The sequence below is a fragment of the Saccopteryx bilineata genome, chromosome 3 (assembly GCF_036850765.1).
Source record: "Saccopteryx bilineata isolate mSacBil1 chromosome 3, mSacBil1_pri_phased_curated, whole genome shotgun sequence".
NCBI lineage: Eukaryota > Metazoa > Chordata > Mammalia > Chiroptera > Emballonuridae > Saccopteryx > Saccopteryx bilineata.
This window is the reverse complement of record NC_089492.1, coordinates 178,429,284-178,449,434: the sequence shown is the minus strand read 5'-3', so window position 1 is coordinate 178,449,434 and position 20,151 is coordinate 178,429,284. Positions and strand designations below refer to the sequence as shown.

General features: G+C 41.3%; 1 protein-coding gene across 1 annotated transcript in view; it reads left to right on the top strand.

The window, feature by feature from the left end:
* The window catches only part of CAP2 (cyclase associated actin cytoskeleton regulatory protein 2), a 191,314-nt gene extending 172,759 nt beyond the window's left edge, over window positions 1-18,555 (top strand). The window contains exons 8-13 of the mRNA XM_066268320.1: window positions 4,514-4,691; window positions 5,701-5,876; window positions 6,964-7,087; window positions 7,176-7,258; window positions 13,442-13,582; window positions 17,571-18,555. Of these exons, the coding sequence (XP_066124417.1) occupies window positions 4,514-4,691; window positions 5,701-5,876; window positions 6,964-7,087; window positions 7,176-7,258; window positions 13,442-13,582; window positions 17,571-17,654 (786 nt within the window). The 3' untranslated portion in view covers window positions 17,655-18,555. The remainder of the gene's footprint in view (window positions 1-4,513; window positions 4,692-5,700; window positions 5,877-6,963; window positions 7,088-7,175; window positions 7,259-13,441; window positions 13,583-17,570) is intronic.
* The last annotated feature ends 1,596 nt before the right edge of the window (window positions 18,556-20,151 follow it).

Sequence of the window (20,151 nt, the reverse complement as noted above, 5' to 3'; positions counted from 1 at the left end):
TAACTTATAAGTTGAAGGAAGGAAGGAAGGAAGGAGAAAGAAAGAGAGAGAGAGAGAGAGAGAGAGAAAGAAAGAAAGAAAGAAAGAAAGAAAGAAAGAAAGAAAGAAAGAAAGAAAGAAAGAAAGAAAGGGTCCTTTTAGAAGGAGTATTTGGAGAATTTGCAAGTAAACAGCATCTTTTAAAAAATGTCTTAGTTTTAGTCTGCATGTGTCGATCTGACCCTGTACTGTATAGCCTCTATTCTGAGACATTAAAACAGTCTGCAGGCTAATTACATGTTATCCCTGTGACTCTCCCAGGACCCTCTTGGGTTCCTGGAGCAGGCACTGTTGCTTCAGAGGCCCTTCCCAGCCCTTGTCTCAGACATTTGCCCTTCTGAAGCGATCCTTCTAATGTCCCACACGGACTTAACCTGAGTGTGAGCCGAGCCATGCCTGCCCTCTCCCAGGGCTCCTTCTCCGCTTTGCTGCACATACCGCAGGGCCTCCGCCCCACTAAGAAGGAGAGGCAGTGGACCACTCACTCACCAGGTGACCAAGGTGAAAGACCCTGAGCTGAGCCCCACTTCTCGTTCAGTAGACAACCCAGTGCATTGCCTCTGCCAGGAGCGTTTCTCGCTAAAAGGAAATCACACCAACAGGCACTGCCCCTAAGTCACTGCTGTCCCTAGGAGGGGGAATTAGGTCTCCATCCCAGAACAACTTGAGCAAGAGGCAGGGAGCCAAGATTTTGGGTGCCAGCTTCCCATCACCGGAACCAGTGGTACTCAGGAAAAATGAATGCAGCAAGAGGTCAGTCTCTAGAACCAGAGCACAGTCGCAGCAAACCATCATCAAGGGTGACTTGGTGCTGAGGTGCCAGTGTCAATTCCTACGACTTCTTACATCCCCATAGGATCAAGCTTGTTCTGGAGTGGCTGGAGGAGCTCAGTCACCTGCTGAGGCAGAAGAGGGACAGAGCAGGTGTAGAGAAAATGAAATTAAGCCGGTTTTACATCAACTCCTAGAGGCCCATGGGCAGCACTGCATATGTCTTAAAGGCAGCCATACCTCTGCTTCTTTCATTTGACTAGTGACTATTTTTTTAAAAAATGTCTGAATAGAGTATTAAAATTTTCTCCGAAGAGACTTTATTAATTAAAATAAATTTATTGTGTTATAATTGACATGTAACTTTATATTCTTTTCAGATGTTCAACATAATGATTCAAAAGTTGTATATATTGCAAAACAGTCACCATGATATGTCTAGTTAGCATCCATCCAGCATGAAATTACAATTATTTCTTGTGATGAGAACTTTTTTTTTTTTTTTTTCATTTTTCTGAAGCTGGAAACAGGGAGAGACAGTCAGACAGACTCCCGCGTGCGCCCGACCGGGATCCACCCGGCACGCCCACCAGGGGGCGACGCTCTGCCCACCAGGGGGCGATGCTCTGCCCATCCTGGGCGTCGCCATGTTGCGACCCTCCTGGGTGTCGCCATGTTGCGACCAGAGCCACTCTAGCGCCTGGGGCAGAGGCCACAGAGCCATCCCCAGCGCCCGGGCCATCTTTTGCTCCAATGGAGCCTTGGCTGCGGGAGGGGAAGAGAGAGACAGAGAGGAAGGCGCGGCGGAGGGGTAGAAAAGCAAATGGGCGCCTCTCCTATGTGCCCTGGCCGGGAATCGAACCCGGGTCCTCCGCACGCTAGGCCGACGCTCTACCGCTGAGCCAACCGGCCAGGGCCCGATGAGAACTTTTAAAATTTACTTTCTTAGCAACTTTCAAATATATAATACAGTGCTATTAACTATAGTCACCATGCTGTACATTACATCCTTAGAACTTACTTATTTCATAGCTGAAAGTTTATCCCTTTTGACTTCTTCACCCATTACCCTGGACCCCACCTTGGGCAACCACCAACCTTGAAGAAAGTTTTAGAATCAAGCAGGTACATACTTGAGTTGTGTTTCTGCCATTGACTGGCTATTTAATATTGAGTCAGCCTTTCTGACTTCCTGCTTTATTTTCTGTTAAAGAAGGATTTCAATATTGTGATGACTGAGATCAGTCTCAGCACATAGCCTAGAAGGGTTTTCCCAAACTTGTCTGCACACTGAAATCACCTAGGGAGCTTCAAATATAGGATGGCTGTGTCCCACCTCTCCAGAGAGCGTTTCTGTAATGTGGCTTGGGTTTTGGAATTTCTAAGTGATCCCCAGATGATTCCAATGTTCAGACAAGTTGGTATGGAGCTTGGCATAGAGCCTGTCCCATCCGTAGCATTAAATATCTGTTAAATGAATGGAAACAATTAGTGCCTGGCACATACTAGACTCTCCAAAATTGTTGGCTCCTTTCCCTTCTCTGACCGTCTCCCTTGTTTTTATTGGAACTCCTGAAGATGTAATGTTGGGCTGTGGTTCCAGTCAGTGTGCTGCCACTCATGGCCGGGCACATATGAGAACTCAGGCTGCTCGGGAGTCTGTGCTGTGATACCCTACAGGTGGAAGAGAGGAGAAAGGCAAAGTTGCCCTGCAAGGGGCAGCCCACAAAGCTCCTGTTAAAGGGCTGTCTAATGAGTTTGCTTTCAAGTACACTGTATACTATAAAGCCCTGGAATGCTAATTATAAAAGTCACCATGGAAACCAGAGCCTAGTTTTGCCCTCTTGCTGGAGCTGATACTGGCATGAGCCAGAACGCACAAAGGATAAGTCCAAGGCAGAGTTTCAGCTGGTCCTGAGTTCCCTTTATTTTTTGGCTTTTATACGCAACATTTGTTGCAGTAAATCCTTTGTTTAGTGTTCCTGGGTCAGCCATCTGAATGTATCAAAGTTCCAAAAAGTGGAATATGTGGCTTATTGGTTTCAGTGCCCTTTTATGGCTCTTGGCGAGAGGCTCTGGATTCTGAGAACGAGGGAACCATGTAAATCATTCTCAGACTTAGAAGCCAGTTTCATCTCCCCTTTACACAGAAATGAAGGACTGTAAAGTTGCAGTGTTTCAGATGTGGGAGAAGGGTCTGTCCCTTCCCTATTTGAGTTATTATATACTTATGAGTAAAAGTAATACTTTGTGGCTGTCAGTGTCTGGAACTGAGGACTGGGATATAGTTTGATGTGCAAAACTTTTATTTTACACTCTTTATGATTGAGAGAAAATTCTCAAATTTCGCCTCAGTAACAAAATAAAAACATTTAAAATACTGAAAAAGAATTGTCAAGAATTGTGTGATCCTTTTTGACTTGACCCAAGAATACTGATGGTCAGGCTGGTCTTCCTTAGAAACAAAAATCATCCCATATTATAACTTCAGGAGTTGATCTCTAGCCTGCTCAGTATTTAAGATATGCATTATGAATAGAGAAGAATCTTTTTTAACTTCTTTTCCCCATTATAGTTGACATACAGTATTATATTAGTTTCAGGTGTACAACGAAGTGATTAGACATGTATGTGTCTTACAAAGTGATCACCCTGGTATGTCTACTACCCGTCTGGCACCAAACACAGTTATTACAATATTACTGACCACTTTTATGACTATTTTTGTAACTGGCAATTTGTACTAAGAAACGAATCTTTTCTTTCAGGGTAATCCTACACTTAATGGGGATTATATAAGTACTTTGAAAATTGTGTAGTGGCTTTTTTTTTCCCCAGCTAAAAACTACCACAGACTAAAAACCTGATGTTGACACTTTGTAATAACGAGTTGTTTAGGAAAATGAGGATTTAGCATACATGACATTTTCTGTATGGCATGTGGTCCTGAAAATAATAGAATCAAATTCACATCTTTATCGCTTTCTTTTAAGTTTCCTATTTTTTCCTAAAAAAAAATAAAAGGTCAGTCTCAAGAACTGTGTGATCATCAGAAAAAATTCCTTATCATAGGATACAGTGTCCTACTTCAGGATGTAAAAGTAAAATGTTATATAAGACAACTTTATTGTCTATGTGTTCCTCTCCTACCAGTTTTGAGCTCTGTGACAATCGCATCTATGGGGTTCTCTCAAAGTATTCAAACAAATCCCTCTGTTGTCTGTCACCCTTTGCTGTCATTTCAATTTCTTAGAACTTCATATTAAAAACAAAGTTTGCACTTCACATAGCAAAGAAAATAGGAATAAGCATAGATATTGCTCTGGAGATTCTCGGTTTTTCGTTGGTTCACTAACAATCAGCATTAGAGAAACCAAGTCAGCAGGTGGGTCCTGGACCCTGACCACCTTCAGACCTGACAGCGTCCATGTGGCACATGGTCCTTACTTGGGGGTCAGTTTGAGGCGTGTATACTTGAAAAATGAGTTCCAGAGGAAGAATTTCAGTAGCTCAGTTGTTCAGAAATGTTCAAAAACATCTATTAGTCACTGAATAATTTTTCAACACTCTCTCTTTCTATTGTGGTTGCAATTCCCAGTGTCCCAAAAAAGTGAATCCTCTTGTCAGTTGGACCATTTTTTCCTTATGATTCTTGATTAGCCAAGGCTCAGTTTCACTCATATCCATCTTCTCTCTCCCACAGGGTCCAGTAGCATCAGCTGCAGCTCTGTCTCCTGGGCCTGGCCTTCCTCCACCTCCCCCCCCCCTACCTCCTCCAGGGCCACCTCCACTTCTTGAGAATGAAGGCAGAAAAGAGGAGTCTTCTCCTTCACGCTCAGCTTTATTTGCACAACTTAACCAAGGGGAGGCGATTACAAAAGGTGAGTAAAACCAGACCTTGAAGCTGTTTTCCTCAGGCTTCAGGCACACAGATCAGCGGAGCCCACAGTGATGGCTACATCACCCCATCCCAGGCCCTAGTACACAGGGGAAGGCAGGAGCCTGCAGTGTTCTGCATCTCAAGGTAGGTGAGCTCAGTAGGCTGTTGCACAGACCAGAGATAACTCAGAGACCCTGGGTTGTAGATCAACCACTGCACACCGCCTCACCAGTTCCGTAGCACCAGTTCAACCCCTGATGTTACAGCACCACCGACAACCAATGCATCAAGATCAAGTGAAGTAAAAATGACAAACGATAACACCTGTGTTCTCAAGCAGGTATGAGCTTATCAAAAAATTAAATCATTGAACTACTTTTGTCCTTGCAGCGAACAGATTTTTTTTAAGTCATACAATATTTAATAAAGTCACATTGCCAAACACTTCATGCAAATGTACTTTTTGCCTTCATGAGTAATAAGAATTGTGGTATAAGTGTCCCTATGAACTGGGCTGGGAGTTAAGAACCCAAAATTCTAAATTCATCTCTGGCTCCAACTAGCTGCACTTTCTCCTCATCTGAAAAGTAAGGGAATGGATCCATAGCCCTGAAATTGATGCTGTGCTTGGACGCACACTTACAGGAATGCCCTAATCTTTGGGCTGCGTCTGCAACTGATTTAGCTGTGGGAGAAGCAGTAAATCAGGTGATCCTTTTTGCCACAATGGTTTGCTTTTTGCAGAATGTTTATCTCTCACCTTATCTCCTTAAAAAAAAGAGGTTCCTCAAACTGAAAAATGCTTACAGTGTTTCCACTAACTCTAAATTACACACGGCTCAAATTCTGCATAGTTAACCTTGAGAAAACACTAGACTGCTATGAAAATAGCATTAACCACCACAACAAAAAAAAATCTTGTGCTGTTTGCACCATGTTGAGCTAAGAAGTTAGGGACATTTCCCTTTGCCTAACATATAAAGAAATGTGTCTCTGTGTCACCTTCCCAGGGCTCCGGCATGTCACAGATGCCCAGAAGACATATAAGAACCCCAGCCTGCAAGCTCAGGAAGGACAAAGCCCGTCTCCCACCAAAAGACACACTGCGGACACCAAGCCCCCCCAGTCACGTCCCCCGCAGAATCACGCTCCTGTGTTCGAGTTGGAAGGAAAGAAATGGAGAGTAGTGAGTGAAGCCTTTTCGCCTTTATTCCTGACACCCTCTGACAAAGAACTACCAGCACACCTGTGTCGCAGGGTCAAGGATTTCCAAGTGAAGTAACAGAGGCAAGGCTAGCTAAAGTGGGTACCGGGCCCTCTGCGAAGGCTTCCCTATGCACTTTTTATTTTTCATTATTTCTCATTTTATTATTTTTTTCAACTTTTAAAATTATTTTTTTAGTTGTAGTAAAAGACATATAACATAAAATTTACCATCTTAACCTTTAAGTGTACAGTGCGTGTACAGTGCAGAGGTAGTAAGTACATTCACACTTCATGCAGCCATCACCACTGTCCATCTACCCAGCTCGTCTCTAAAATGGACACTCTATACCCCTTGAATACTAGCTCCCCGTGATCCTCACCCCAACCCCTGGCAGCCACCACTCCACTTCCTGTCTCTATGAATTTGATCACTCTTTCCATAACTTTTCAGCTCTGACCATTGTGAAGGGCTATAGGATGTTACATTCTATCCCACTGAGGGGAGTGCTAATATAACCTCCTGCTTCACCACCTCCACCATTCTGTGAACAGGACAAAGACACTTTGAATGAAGATGGTGCCCTCCTGCCCTTCCCAGAAGTATCCCTGAAGATTGAGTGCCAAAGTCCTCGGAAGGTTGCCATGGTCTGAAAATACACTGGGGTTTGGACCACGGTAGTGATCCTTACTAGCCAGCTTACTTGCCCAACTCCTATTTGACACAAAAGATTTGCTGTAGCATTATTAAGTCCAGACTCAGCATCCAGACTCAACATAAAGCTCTCCCATCCCTGCTCCAGCCCCCACCCCTACCCAGGGTACTTGATACTTGACTATTGCAAATTTATACCAACCCCTCTTTGAGGAAGCAGTTCTAGCTGTTTGAACACTACAGTGAGAAAGTAAGACCTGTGGTTTAGCCTCTAAGAAAATGGTTCTAGAAGACAGAATATATTGAAAAGCTATAATTAATGAATGTTGAACTCCATTGTAATTTCAGTATACAATGGATTTAATTTACCTAGACACCCTTATAATTTAATATTTGCATATGTTTTAAATTTTAGGAGTACCAAGAGGACAGGAATGACCTTGTGATTTCAGAGACCGAACTGAAACAAGTGGCTTACATTTTCAAATGCAACAAGTTCACCCTACAGATCAAAGGAAAAATAAATTCAATTACAATTGGTAGGGCAGACCTATGTGTCTATAAGTACCATGATAAGTTGCTTGTATAAATAGTCTGTGTATATTTAGTGTAGGTTTTTTTTCCTAGACAGCTGTAAGAAGTTTGGTCTAGTGTTTGACAATGTGGTGGGCATTGTGGAAGTGATCAACTCCAAGGACATTCAAATGCAGGTAAGTGTTCCTTTTAATCATGCTCTGCCCCCCTGCAGACCCCCCACTCTGCCTGCAAGGGGCCCTTCCTGACCACCTGGAAAACTCCTATTCCTTTTCCCTCTAGATACAGCCCTGCCATTGCAGTGTTAATTCACCTTTTTCAATCTCTTAGAACACATCTTATTCTGTACTTCAAATGCTAGTTTTCCATCTCTGTTTCAAGAACAGCTAATTAATATTTACAGCCTCAAAAATTTGCCCAGTACCTGAACATACTAGGTATCTGATAGATGTCTGATGAGTAAGAGGTTTAAATAAATCAATTAAAGAATGAACAAAAATACTAAAAGACTCTCCTAGCATAATAGCACCATCTAAAAGAGAATTTTTTTCCCCCTCAGGAAAAATTGGTTCTGAGTAAAGAGGGAAAAAGATTTTCCTGAAGAGTCAATGAGATCAAATAAACAACCTGGAAAGTAGGATTGACGTTGAATTTGCTAAACAGGAGGAAATCTGCATATCTTTAATAATTTTGATTTAGCCAAATGCAATTTTATAATATACAAAAGCAAAAGGACTTATCTTTGGCTAACTATAACTTTTTTCTTTGATTACATTCTTTTCATCTTGTTAAATACCCCTATTATCTGATGTTTCCTAATAATGTCTGTTAATTGTATTCTAGTTTTTTGGGGGGTTTTTTTGTTTTTTTTTTTCTGAAGCTGGAAACAGGGAGAGACAGTCAGACAGACTCCCGCATGCGCCCGACCAGGATCCACCCGGCACGCCCACCAGGGGCGACGCTCTGTCCACCAGGGGGCGATGCTCTGCCCATCCTGGGCATCGCCATATTGCGACCAGAGCCACTCTAGCACCTGAGGCAGAGGCTACAGAGCCATCCCCAGCGCCCGGGCCGTCCTTGCTCCAATGGAGCCTTGGCTGCGGGAGGGGAAGAGAGAGACAGAGAGGAAGGTGCGGCGGAGGGGTGGAGAAGCAAATGGGCGCTTCTCCTGTGTGCCCTGGCCGGGAATCGAACCCGGGTCCTCCGCACACTAGGCCGACGCTCTACCGCTGAGCCAACCGGCCAGGGCCTGTATTCTAGTTTTATAGATATTTCTCTTTTGTTTTACTGGGCTTTTCACGACTGCCATATTAAAATTTTTAAATTAAATTTATTGAAGTAACTGGTTAACAGCATTCTATAAATTTCATATGTACAACAACTTTATAACATCAGTCTACTCTATTGTGTGCTCACCACTCAAAATCAGGGTCCTTCTGTCACCATGTATTTGACTCCCTTTACTCTCTTCATCTTCTCCCCACCCCCGCTTCCCCTCTGGGAAGCATCATTCTGTTGTCTGTGTCTATGGGTTTTTTTAGTTTTTTTGTTTTGTTTGTTCACTTCTTGTCTTTGGGTCAATAAACACAAACTGTAAAGAAAAGGACAGATAAATCTAAACACATTAAAATTATATATTTAGTAGAATACATCGTATAAAAAAAAACTGAAAGACAAGCCATGGATTGAAAAATGATACTTATAATGCAGAAACTCAGAAAGGGCTTGTAACCGGAATTTATAAAGAACTTAACCCAAATCAATAAGAAAATGACAATAACCCAGAAGACAAATGAGCAAAGAATATTAAGGCAATTCAGGGAAGAATACAACCTGAAGTATTTTTATAAACATATGAAAATAGGCATGACCTTCCTAATAGAAATAGAAATGCAAATTAATAGGACAATTAAAAATATCGTCTTAAAGTCAAAATTTTGCATTCTGGCTGTCCTTACCTTACAAGGGGCATATTAGCTGAAACTTGTGTATATCATAACGGTGTAGCTTAAGGACTGCCCATATATTTAAAAGTCTGATGGTACAGGGGTTGTTAAGGAAGTGAAACAATGGGACCCCTGATACATCGGTGTTGGGGGAGTAACTCTGTCACACTCACTGTGCAGAGTAATTGGCACCATCGAATAAAATTAAGACACTCATAGCCCATGACCGAGCAGTCTCACTCTTAGGTATATACACTAAAGAAACTCTAGAACATACCTCTCTGAGATGTGTAAAAACGTTTATTGCAGTATCATTCATCATAGCAGTAAAAACAAAAACAATTTAGATGTCTACCAACTGGTCTACAACTACATGGAACTAATTCCCATGTAGTCTGAACGAACTCAGAGGCAGATTCACCCCCAGAGTCTGAACGAACTCAGAGGCAGATTCACCCCCAGAGCCTCCACAAAGGAGCAAAGCCCTGCCAGGCTCTGGTTCTGGCCTTGGGCTGCTCCAGCCAGAGGAGCCGCTGAGCTCATTGTGCCTGGACTTCTGACTTATGGAAACTGAGAAACTAAATTTGTGTTGTTTCAAAAATAAATAAATAAATGTTCCCCAGCTGGTAAGTAAATAAATCAATAAATCCCACTCATAGAATAGTGTACAATAGTTAAAATGCATGAACTACAGTTACATGCATAAAAACAGATTAATCTCAAAAGTAGCAGTGAGCAAGGCAAGTTATAGAATGACAGGCACTGTACAATGTGTCCCTTTTTATAAAGATGCAAAACAATATGCACATGGTAAATATGCATATGAGGGCTCAAGGTCACTTTACCCAAGGGACAGACCTGGTATGAATGATAAACACAAAATTCAACAGAGTAGTTACATCTCAGGAGAAAAGAAGGGAGGTGGAGGAGGTGGTGGATGGTGTAGAGAGAGGCCTTCGAATACTATATTGTAAGATTCTATTCTTTAAAAAAAGCAAGTGGGCCAAATGTTCCACTCTGGTAAACTGTCTGACAGACATATATCTAGTTACATGTTTTTGTAACATTCTTTCAATGTTTCCGTGTTTGAAATATATAATTTTTTAAGGATATGATCCAGACTTTGAAAAATAATGTGGAAGGAGAAATCATGGTTATCTGTCCAAGATGGATAGACAATAAATATATCAGTGTAGCTCAGAGAAGAGAGAGAGACTTTTTTTTTTTGACAGAGAGAGCAAGAGCAGGACAGATAGGGATGGACAGATAGGGACAGACAGACAGGAAGGGAGAGAGGTGAGAAGCATCAATTCTTTTTTGCAGCACCTTAGTTGTTCTCTGATTGCTCTCTCATATGTGCCTTGACTGGGGGGCTACAGCAGAACAAGTGACCTCTTGCTCAAGAACCAGAGACCTTGGGCTCAAGCCAGTGATCTTGGGCTTCAAGTCAGTGACCTTTGGGCTCAAGCCAGTGACCATGGGGTCACATCTATGATCAACGCTCAAGCCAGCGACCCCACACTCAAGCTGGTGAGCCTGTACTTAAGCCAGATAAGCCCACGCTCAAGCCGGTGACCCTTGGGGTCTTGAACCTAGCTCCTCTGCAGCCCAGTCCAACACTCTATCCACTGTGCCATCACCTGGTCAAGAAGAGAGAGAGACATATTGCTGAATACTTTCTGAACTTTTGGATGTTGAACCAAGTGAATGCCATTATTTACTTAAAACATTGAATACATTGTTTTAAAAGGGCCTGGACACACTAGAAACCAAAAGCAGGTTAATGGTCACCTGCGGGCAGGGACTGACTGTACATGGGCATTAGGGTTATTTGGAGGGTGACAGAAATGGCCCGAAATTGAAGTGATGGTTGCTCTACTCTGTGAATTTACTAAATATAATTAAATTGTATACTTAAACTAGGTGAATTTTATGTCTACGGATTTTACTTAAATTCTATCATTAAAAAGATTAAAAGAGTAGCCTGACCTGTGGTGGCGCAGTGGATAAAGTGTTGACCTGGAACACTGAGGTCACCGGTTCAAAACCCTGGGCTTGCCTGGTCAAGGCACATATGGGAGTTGATGCTTCCTGCTCCTCCCCTTCTCTCTCTCTCTCTCTCTCTCTCTCTCTCTCTCTCTCTCTCCTCTAAAATGAATAAATAAATAAATATAATTTAAAAAAAGATTAAAAGAGGAAGCAAGGGCATGGCCTGAAGTTTCAATGATATGATCTAGTAATTCTGTGTTTTGGCAACTAGCCCAAAAAGAGGACAGATTATGAGAAAGAAGAGACTAGGACACTCCAGAGAAATTTTGGAAATTTTTATGGAGAAATAAATTTTTGAAAATCAAAACTGACCTTGGCCAATTGGCTCAGCAGTAGAGCATTGGCCCAGCATATGGATGTCTCAGGTTCAATTCCTGGTCAGGGCACACAGAAGTGACCATCTGCTTCTCTACCTCTCCCTTTTCTCTCTTTGTATATCTATCTTCCCCTCTCTCTCTTTCCTCCCTTTTCTCTCTTTCTCTATCTCTCTTCCCCTCTCTCTCTTCCTCTCCCACAGCCATGGCTTGAATGGTGTGATCAAGTTGGCCCCAGGTGCTGAGGATGGATCCATGGCCTCTCCTCAGGTGTTGAAATAGCCTTGTTGCAGAGCAATGGAGCAGCAGCCCCAGATGGACAGAGCATCGCTCTGTGAGGGGCTTGCCAGTGGATCCCAGTTGGGGCATATGCAGGAGTCTGTCTCTCTGCCTCCCCGCTTCTCACTTAAGAAAAAAAGAAAGAAAGAAAATCAAAACTAATACAGAAATGTGTATTACATGCTAGAGTACAGGCCTGGGCAAGGTCACATATCACCTGTCACTGAGCAGAGGTGCTGGTCTTTGGCCCACTTCTGATAAGAAATAATCCCTGTTCTCAAATGTTCACAGACTACCAGGGGAAAGGGGCATGTACATATATAATGTACTCTAATGCAGTATTGACCAAAATGCTGTGGAAATGACCATTCTTACCTTATCAGTTATTTTTTAAACTCTGTTTCACTTTTTCAGATAGGTAGGGCATTTCAGCATTTTTAACACAGTACTTGTATAGCAATATGTAAATATAACATATTAGCATAATATGCTTGCCCCACGTGGGCCCACTCTGTCTTATAAACAATCACCTAAGACTCACTGACAGTTTACTCCTTTCCATTACTTGCCTGGCATTCACAGTTCTGGTCAATATGTAATGTTCTTCATTATTATAAAATCAACAAATCTCGACTTCCAAAACATTACTACTGATACATTCTTAAAATAAAAATATATGTATTATAATTGTATTTTATTTATGACAAAGCCTTGGGCTTACCTGACCTTGAACTACCTCTACCTTTTTTTTTTTCTTTTGTACTGGGGCTCAATTCCAACTCAGTGTCCAGTTTCTGTGGAGAGGAGAAAAAAGAAGTGTGGTGACCTGGCTAGACTCCCCCTAAGGAATTCTTTACATCAACTGCACCATCAACAGGACTTGCTCCTTTGGTTTGCAATCCAGCCTTTTCTTCAGGGTGAAAGAAGAGATGTCTTTATCACTTCAATTACCATTACAAGGAGAATCACAGCGTTGTAATGTGGTCATTGGGGGAACAGCCTACCCCTATAGAGATTTGGGGGATGTCTTAAAACTGTTAAAAGAGAAATTTAAAACTGATCGAAATTTTTATAGCACTTAGATTTTTGTAAACAAAACAAGAATTGCCTCCTCTTGTGTATGGTCCATTTTGCCTATACAATGAGTGGCTTGAACTAAGCCTCCAGTTTTCACTGCTGAAACTAATACATTTCAAAATACCTAGACACTCATTATCTCACTTAAGCTTCACATTCAGCTAGTGAGATTTTTATCTGGCAAAGGACTTACATGAAAAGACTTGGAGTGTTTTTTATTTATTCTTATTTAGGTTCAGGAGAAATCTCAGTTACAGAATAATTCCTTTGCTCTTAAATAACAATATTAGCACTTATTCTAATCCATCTTTTACAGAGATTTGTCAAAACTAAAATTTTAAGCACATAAAGACCAATGTGTCTTGTTTCTTTTATCATGAAATCAAATATATGTTTCAAATCCACTAACGAGGTTGTGAAACTTTTTCTCAACATTTAGCTGCTGTTTTCAAATTATCCCTTTATTTTGTCTCAGGAAAGAGTCCCTGAGGTTTGAGAATCCCCTTGTGTGGCCCTTTCATTCTGTCCCTGAATGACACCTACCAATTCAGCCTAGAGACTGTGCCAATAACCAGCCCTCACCCCTGACCCACCTGTCCCTAGAGCTTGGTTAGGCCCATAAATTGTACTTATTTGATAATATTGTAATTTCTATTTTTTTGCTTTGGTCCAAGATCATTTTTTTCTATTTCAGGTAATGGGGAAAGTGCCAACAATTTCCATTAATAAGACAGAAGGTTGCCACATATACCTCAGTGAAGACGCATTAGACTGTGAGATCGTGAGTGCCAAGTCATCTGAAATGAATATACTTATCCCTCAGGATGGTGATTATGTAAGTACCTTTTAAAAGACCGTAAAGCATTTTTCTTGAGCCTTCATTATGAACATTCTTTGAGATTGATTAACTAGCTACCAACATTTGAGCTTCATTTGTAGAATCATTCACAGGCAGGCCAGGCATTCAGAGAAGTTGTCTTTATATATCTTTTCCCCTCTTAGTTTCTTTACTATAATCACTCCTGATTGTGACCCTCAAGCTGGTTCACTAATAACTACCTTAATGGGCTAGCTTTTATCAAATTGTACAGAATACATGTGAGCTCATGTTTGGGCTAACTCTTGTCCTTTGCTGTGGTGGAGGCACACAGAAAAGAGAGAGAAATGCTTTGGGGGGAATGAAGAGAGGTGATAGTAATAAGTAGACCCATGTGTGTAGGTATTCTTATGTTGGAGGTTCTCAAATTCAGCCTGAGAGTCTGCTGGGAAGCTTCATGAAAATGCCTGCTCCCAGACCTGCACCCAGAGCTGGGATTCGGGAGCTCTGGAGTGGGGTCTGGGAATCTATCTTAATAGGCCGGCAGTTCATCCAGCAATCCTTCATAGAAATACTGGCCCAAGTGGTTTTGCCACCATTTTTTTTCTTTGCCTCCTCTCCTCAACAAAGCAGCTTCTAACAGAAATGTGCAGATAGCCTCACTTCTTGAAAAGGAAGTATAAACAAATACATCTTGTGCATCACGCAGTGGGGTGGACCTGCCAGTTGTTACTGGTTGGAATCAAGTTAATGCTTTCTGTAATTACTTCTCAGATCATTCCCTCTGATTCTAACTGTGCGAGTGGGCAGTGAACCCAGGAGGATAGGAGGAAACACAGCTTAGCAAGCACACCTTTGGGAGAGAAGGCCTGTTATCACCAACCATCTACACAGCTGTCAGCACTCAGGTTCATCTCCTTAGGCAGACAGCATGAGTGTTCTCAAGTTCTCCTTTTCTTGCAAGACATTGGTCCTGTCCAAAACATCTGTGCAGACATATAGCACATAGTTAATATAAATCCTGCTCTTCTGCAAGGTTTGAACCCCAACCCACCCACCTGACCCCGTGTGCCATTACCAGGCAGGCTACTGAGACAAGAAGAATGATTATGCAATACTGCCACAACACAATTATGGGACCAAGAAAACATGGTAGTATTTGTTATGTATTAATCCTATAAACCAAAAGTCAAAATAAACATGATGGGCTATTTGAACCCAGGGATATTTTCTAAGTGTGGACATTTTGGACAAAACCAAATACCTGCTCATCTCTCCTTTCCCGATCTCTCAGTAAATTCTCCAGCACGGCCCAGACACATCCTACATCTTGCACCCTACAATTCACCATTTAAGTCTAAAACACAAAACTCTACCAGCATTGGGCCATGCTTCACTACTCAGTATATGGCCAGTATAAAGCCAGTAGCCATGGCCACCATCACAGCCGCCTGGCCCATGCATTTGATTCGGACAGATGGTAATGAAACAACGGAGCCAAGAACTGGTGGGCCATTACCTTTAATCCTAGCTTGTACCCGGCGGGCAAGAAATACACACAGTGGGAAAACACTTCCCTTTCCATTCAGGGCTCCCAAAGCCACTGACTTATCCAAGTTTCCTAGAATCAAAGGTTTTTACCTCACCAGCCTTATTCACCTCTGTTTCCCATCTCCTTCTCTCTACACAAACTCTGCACTAACTGGCTTCTCCTTCAGCACTCTGCCATCTTGGCTGCCTCTCCTCTCCTCCAAGTGGCCTTTCTCTGCTCTCCTTTCTCTGCTCTCTCCTCTAATGCTAATCTCAGGAACTGAGAGAGAGCAAGCTCCCGGTCTGCCCCACTTTATAGTGTAGAAACCAAAACCTTTAATCCAATATACAAACAAGGAAGTCTCTGATACAAAGTCACTTATCTGAGGTATAATGAGATTCCTCATGAGAGTACGTCACCCCACATCAAAAAGGGTGGGGAAGGCTTAGTCCCAAAATCAAGCCCGAAGCTACAAGGATCCTGCCTGCCCACAGCCCGCCCCCAACACACATTAATATAATCACGCCCATCCCAAGCAAGAAGGGCAACTAATATCACCTGGGCAGCAGGCTTCCATGTGGGCAGTGCCATCTTTAAAAAGTGAGCATAATATATTTTATCTGCTTAACAGCCAGCCTAACCCTAAGCTAGAGAAGAGTCTCCTCTCATGTTTTCCACCTAAAACAAATGGTTGATGTGCTGAAGCCACTACAGAACAGCTCCAGAGAAGCGAGCCAAGAGGGTAAGCCCTGGCCTTTGCAGCTATTAAAGCAGGAGGCTCAGCTGTGTGGGAACTGGATCTGCTAAGAAAAGCACTGGCGTTTGGATGAGCACTCCAGCCTAATTAAGCTTCAATCCCCAGGAATGGGACCCAGGCATCTGAATTTGTTAAAGCTTCCTAGGTAATTCCAGTATGGAGCCAAGAATGAGATCCACTGATCTAAAGGATGAGCATAGGTCAAAACTTGAGCATGAAAATGTAGCCTTTCCTCTCCACATAATTTATCCTCTATGCATAAATTATCTTATGCCTACTGTCCTAGGCCCCCTTTATGCATCTTCCAGTTGGAAGGAATAGAGAACATACAGAAGTCCTGCCATGAGCATTGAAATCTGGGAATGGCTGGTAGGGATGATTCATCCCAAAAGAAGCCAATCCCCCAAAGAAGATCTGTCATCATATTATCATCACTTTTTGCACACCCCCCCCCCCAATTTGGAGCAGTTGTAGTGCGGTTATTATCAAAGAGGAGCATTCACTTCAGTGTTCTCTATCTGCCCCTGCTTACTCGTCAGAAGGAGCCCAGAAGGGATCGTGGCTACATGCACATTCACACGTGTGCACACACACAAGGTCATTAAGGTTGTGGCTTTTTTGCTTCATTCTAACGCTTTGTATTGCAGTTTTCACTCAAGGAGAATTCATCACTCATTATATAAAAGGCCATCTCTTTAAAATAAATAAATAAATGGCTTCTTCCAGAAAAAAATAGTTGGATCCTACATCTAGGAAGATATGTACTCATGCGTATCCCATGAAACAGCCCATCTCACCAAGGGTGAGCAGAAGCATCAGATTATCAGACAGTGTGGTTTCGACAGTGCTGTGTGTAGACAAGTCCCGGGAAGCCACAGAAGCTGCAGCCAAGGGACTGCTCCTCACCTTCCTTTCTGATCCTCAAGTGACTGGAGAACCATTCTGGGGAAAGGAGAGATTTAAAACTACGTTTGTTTTGGCTATTCTGCACACGCACACACGTGTGTGTGTGTGTGTGTGTGTGTGTGTGTGTGTGTGTGTGTGTGTGTGTGTGTTGGGTGCATGTATTTCCCTAAGAAAAGAGTAGGGCAGCCAGATGAAGGGTGAGAAATTTATGTCTAACTCAAAGCATGTTTCATCTATGAGTAGACAGATAACACCAGATAAAGCTCAGTGTGACTGGGGACCAGCAGCCTCAGCATCCCCTGGGAACCTGTTGGAAAGGCAGACTGTCTTTCTCTTCCCCAGATCTACTGAATCCAAATCTGCATTTTAACAGGATCCCCGGTTGATTCTTATGCATAGTTAAGTCTGGCACTGTCCTGGATAAAAGAGGCTGTCTAGGTTTGAACTCTGGCTGCTCTGCTTTCTAGTGATATCATCTGGGTCAGTGACTTAACCTCTCAGGCCACTGCTTGCTGTAGATGGCATCTCAGTAATATCCAACTCATAAAGATGGAGAAGATTAACTGAGTGTACGTATATCCAGCACTTTAAAAATGTCTGGTTCTTAATAAGTTCTAGCTTTAATGATGAGGCTGGCGGACCGACACAGATCTGACATATGACTATGCAATTCTCCATGTGACATAGAAGTCTTCTCCATGATACATTCCCTTAAAATATATTTGTCTGTCATGTGACACAGATCAGCCTTCCATTTGTTTGCCAAAGGCAACCTTGATTTACATAATTTTGTTTCTCTTATCTTTTTCCAGAGAGAATTTCCTGTTCCTGAACAGTTCAAGACAGCATGGGATGGGTCCAGATTGGTCACCGAACCTGCAGAAATTATGGGATAACCTCCAAAGAGACCAGACCGTCTGACCCCAACCTCCCAATTAAAAAAAAAATACAGCATCAAAGACCTAGAAGTTGCAATAGTGGCTACTGCTTTAGCTGTGGCTTCCAACAATTCTTTGCTACAGAAGCAGCATCATTTCTGGCATGCCTTCCTGGGCATTTTGCAATATTTAATATTTCTTCTTAATTGGACTTTGTGTGTTATTTGAGTTCCAAATGATAATTTGTGAGCATTATATATTTAAAGGGGAAAAAATAATTCTGTTCCCCTTATATCGTTAACACAGTAGCTGATAGGTAAAAATATTGCATGATTCACTTTTGTACTCATGTTTAATTGCTAGTTGGAAAATAAAACCTTTGAGAATCTAAGATATACATTTTTAACTTTTAGACAATTTCAATATGATGTAATAGTACTATGCTCTGAAAATATCTGATTTTTTTCTTATTTTTACCATATATTCACCTTTATCAGTGTGGATACACTGTCAGCTTGGATACATATTTCAACCCATGTTTTTACAAAACAAAAGTCTATAATAAAGACCATATCCAGTTTCTTGGTCCTTGGAAGACTTGTATTCTTGACAGTTACTAAAAATCGAAAGTAAATTCTAATGATTTATCTAAATAGTTTTCTGCCTTGTCACTTGGAAAACTACTTTTCTTCATAAAGGTTTTTATGCCAAAAACATTGGTGGGAGGAAGCAGATATAACACCTCGCAATTTTGCTCTAAAAATCAAGGTCAATTTTGTTTTCCAACTTTGCACCTGTTAAATATCAGATGCCTTGTAAGTGATGTCTTAAATGTTTTATTATAGACCACTTTCTTCTTTGCCATTTTCCAGACTTGCTAACCAGTCTCAAAAATGAACATGAAAAAGCCATAAATGTATTGCTTCTTCCAAAGCCCAAGGAACTGCTTTTTGGTTTGGCTTGCTGCTTCTATTTTGTAGTATTGATAGTACATGCTTTTTCAACATAATGTGATAATCCTTTGTATCTTTTTAGTACACAGTACTGAAAATCTGCAACTTCTTGGGTCACGTGTAATGAATTATAATATAATGCTTGCAGACCCAATACAAGCATATATATTGTGCCTATTACAGCCTTTGGAATACATCATTTCCCTCTTTAAAAATATCTTATACATCCATATAGAGTTAAAATGACTAATGTTTATGTATCAAGGTTTTGCAATAAAAGTTTTGTTTGTATGAATAATGTTGTGGCTCCAGTAAATACCTTTTTTTCAACTGTAAACTTATTCCAAAATAAAGTAAAATTCTAATTGTTTAAATGCTGTGATGACTTCTGGATGTTAAAGTTATTTTTATTTTGTGCTTTGATTTGCCCTTTGCTCACCTGTCAAATATAGGAGAAACAGCTGAGTCCCTCTGGTTGAATTAGAAAGTGTATCCAGCATGCCATTGGCGTCCCTGAGGAATGGCTTCCCCAAGATAGATAGCCCATAAAACCATCTGTAGTTGCTGTAGATGGCCAGAAAATTCTCAAATCATTTTATAATTTAACATCTCTTCACTGAAAAAACCTCCCTCATAGATTTTAGTTAATGCAAACATGCTGAAGAATAAATTTTAGTTTCTAAGCATAAACATGCCAAAGAATCAATTTTAGTTCATACATGTACTATATATTTTAATGTATAATATAAATATAAATAACTTATAATAAATTTATAAATAAATTTCTGGAGCAAAACTTAACTGAGAAGAAAAACCTCTTAAAAAGGACATGTCTATACCCATTATTGGTAATAATTTTATACCAAAAAGTAAGTCCATTTAAAATTCTTAGACTCTCTGTTGCTAGCCTTGGACTTACCATCAGCCTTTCAGGATGCTTCACCCCACATACTGAAAATCTGGACTTGAAGTTCAAACAATTATTTACCAGCCATGGTGCCCTGAACCACCTACAGGATTTTTGAGTAGGCTGAATTTGTTGGAAAGGGGGAGAGAAATCTGGTAATGTATAGGAAAACAGTTACCAAACACAACATGCATTTTCAATATGCTTATTTCTTGCACACTGTTGATTTCCAATGTTAACAATACTATCACCTAAGAAATATTGTCAAGGGGTAAGAAATATATATTTAATAGAATTGTGTCATGCAAATTTACAAAAAATTAAAACAAAAATAAGTGTCAGTGAAAAAAAATTAAGTGCAAGGGTCTCCTGTATCTCTTTCCTTGGTCATATCACAAAGTATCTTTTTTTATTATTATTATTAAATTTAATGCAGTGACATTGATAAATCAGGGTACATATGTTGAGAGAAAACATCTCCAGATTATTTTGACCTTTGATTGTGCTGTATACCCCTCACCCAGATTCAAATTGTCTTCTGTCACCCCCTCTCTCCTACCTTGCCCCATCCCCCCTCCCCCCATCCCCTTCCCCTGTTGCCATCACATTCTTGTTCATGTCTCTGAGTCTCATTTTTATGTCCCATCTATGTATG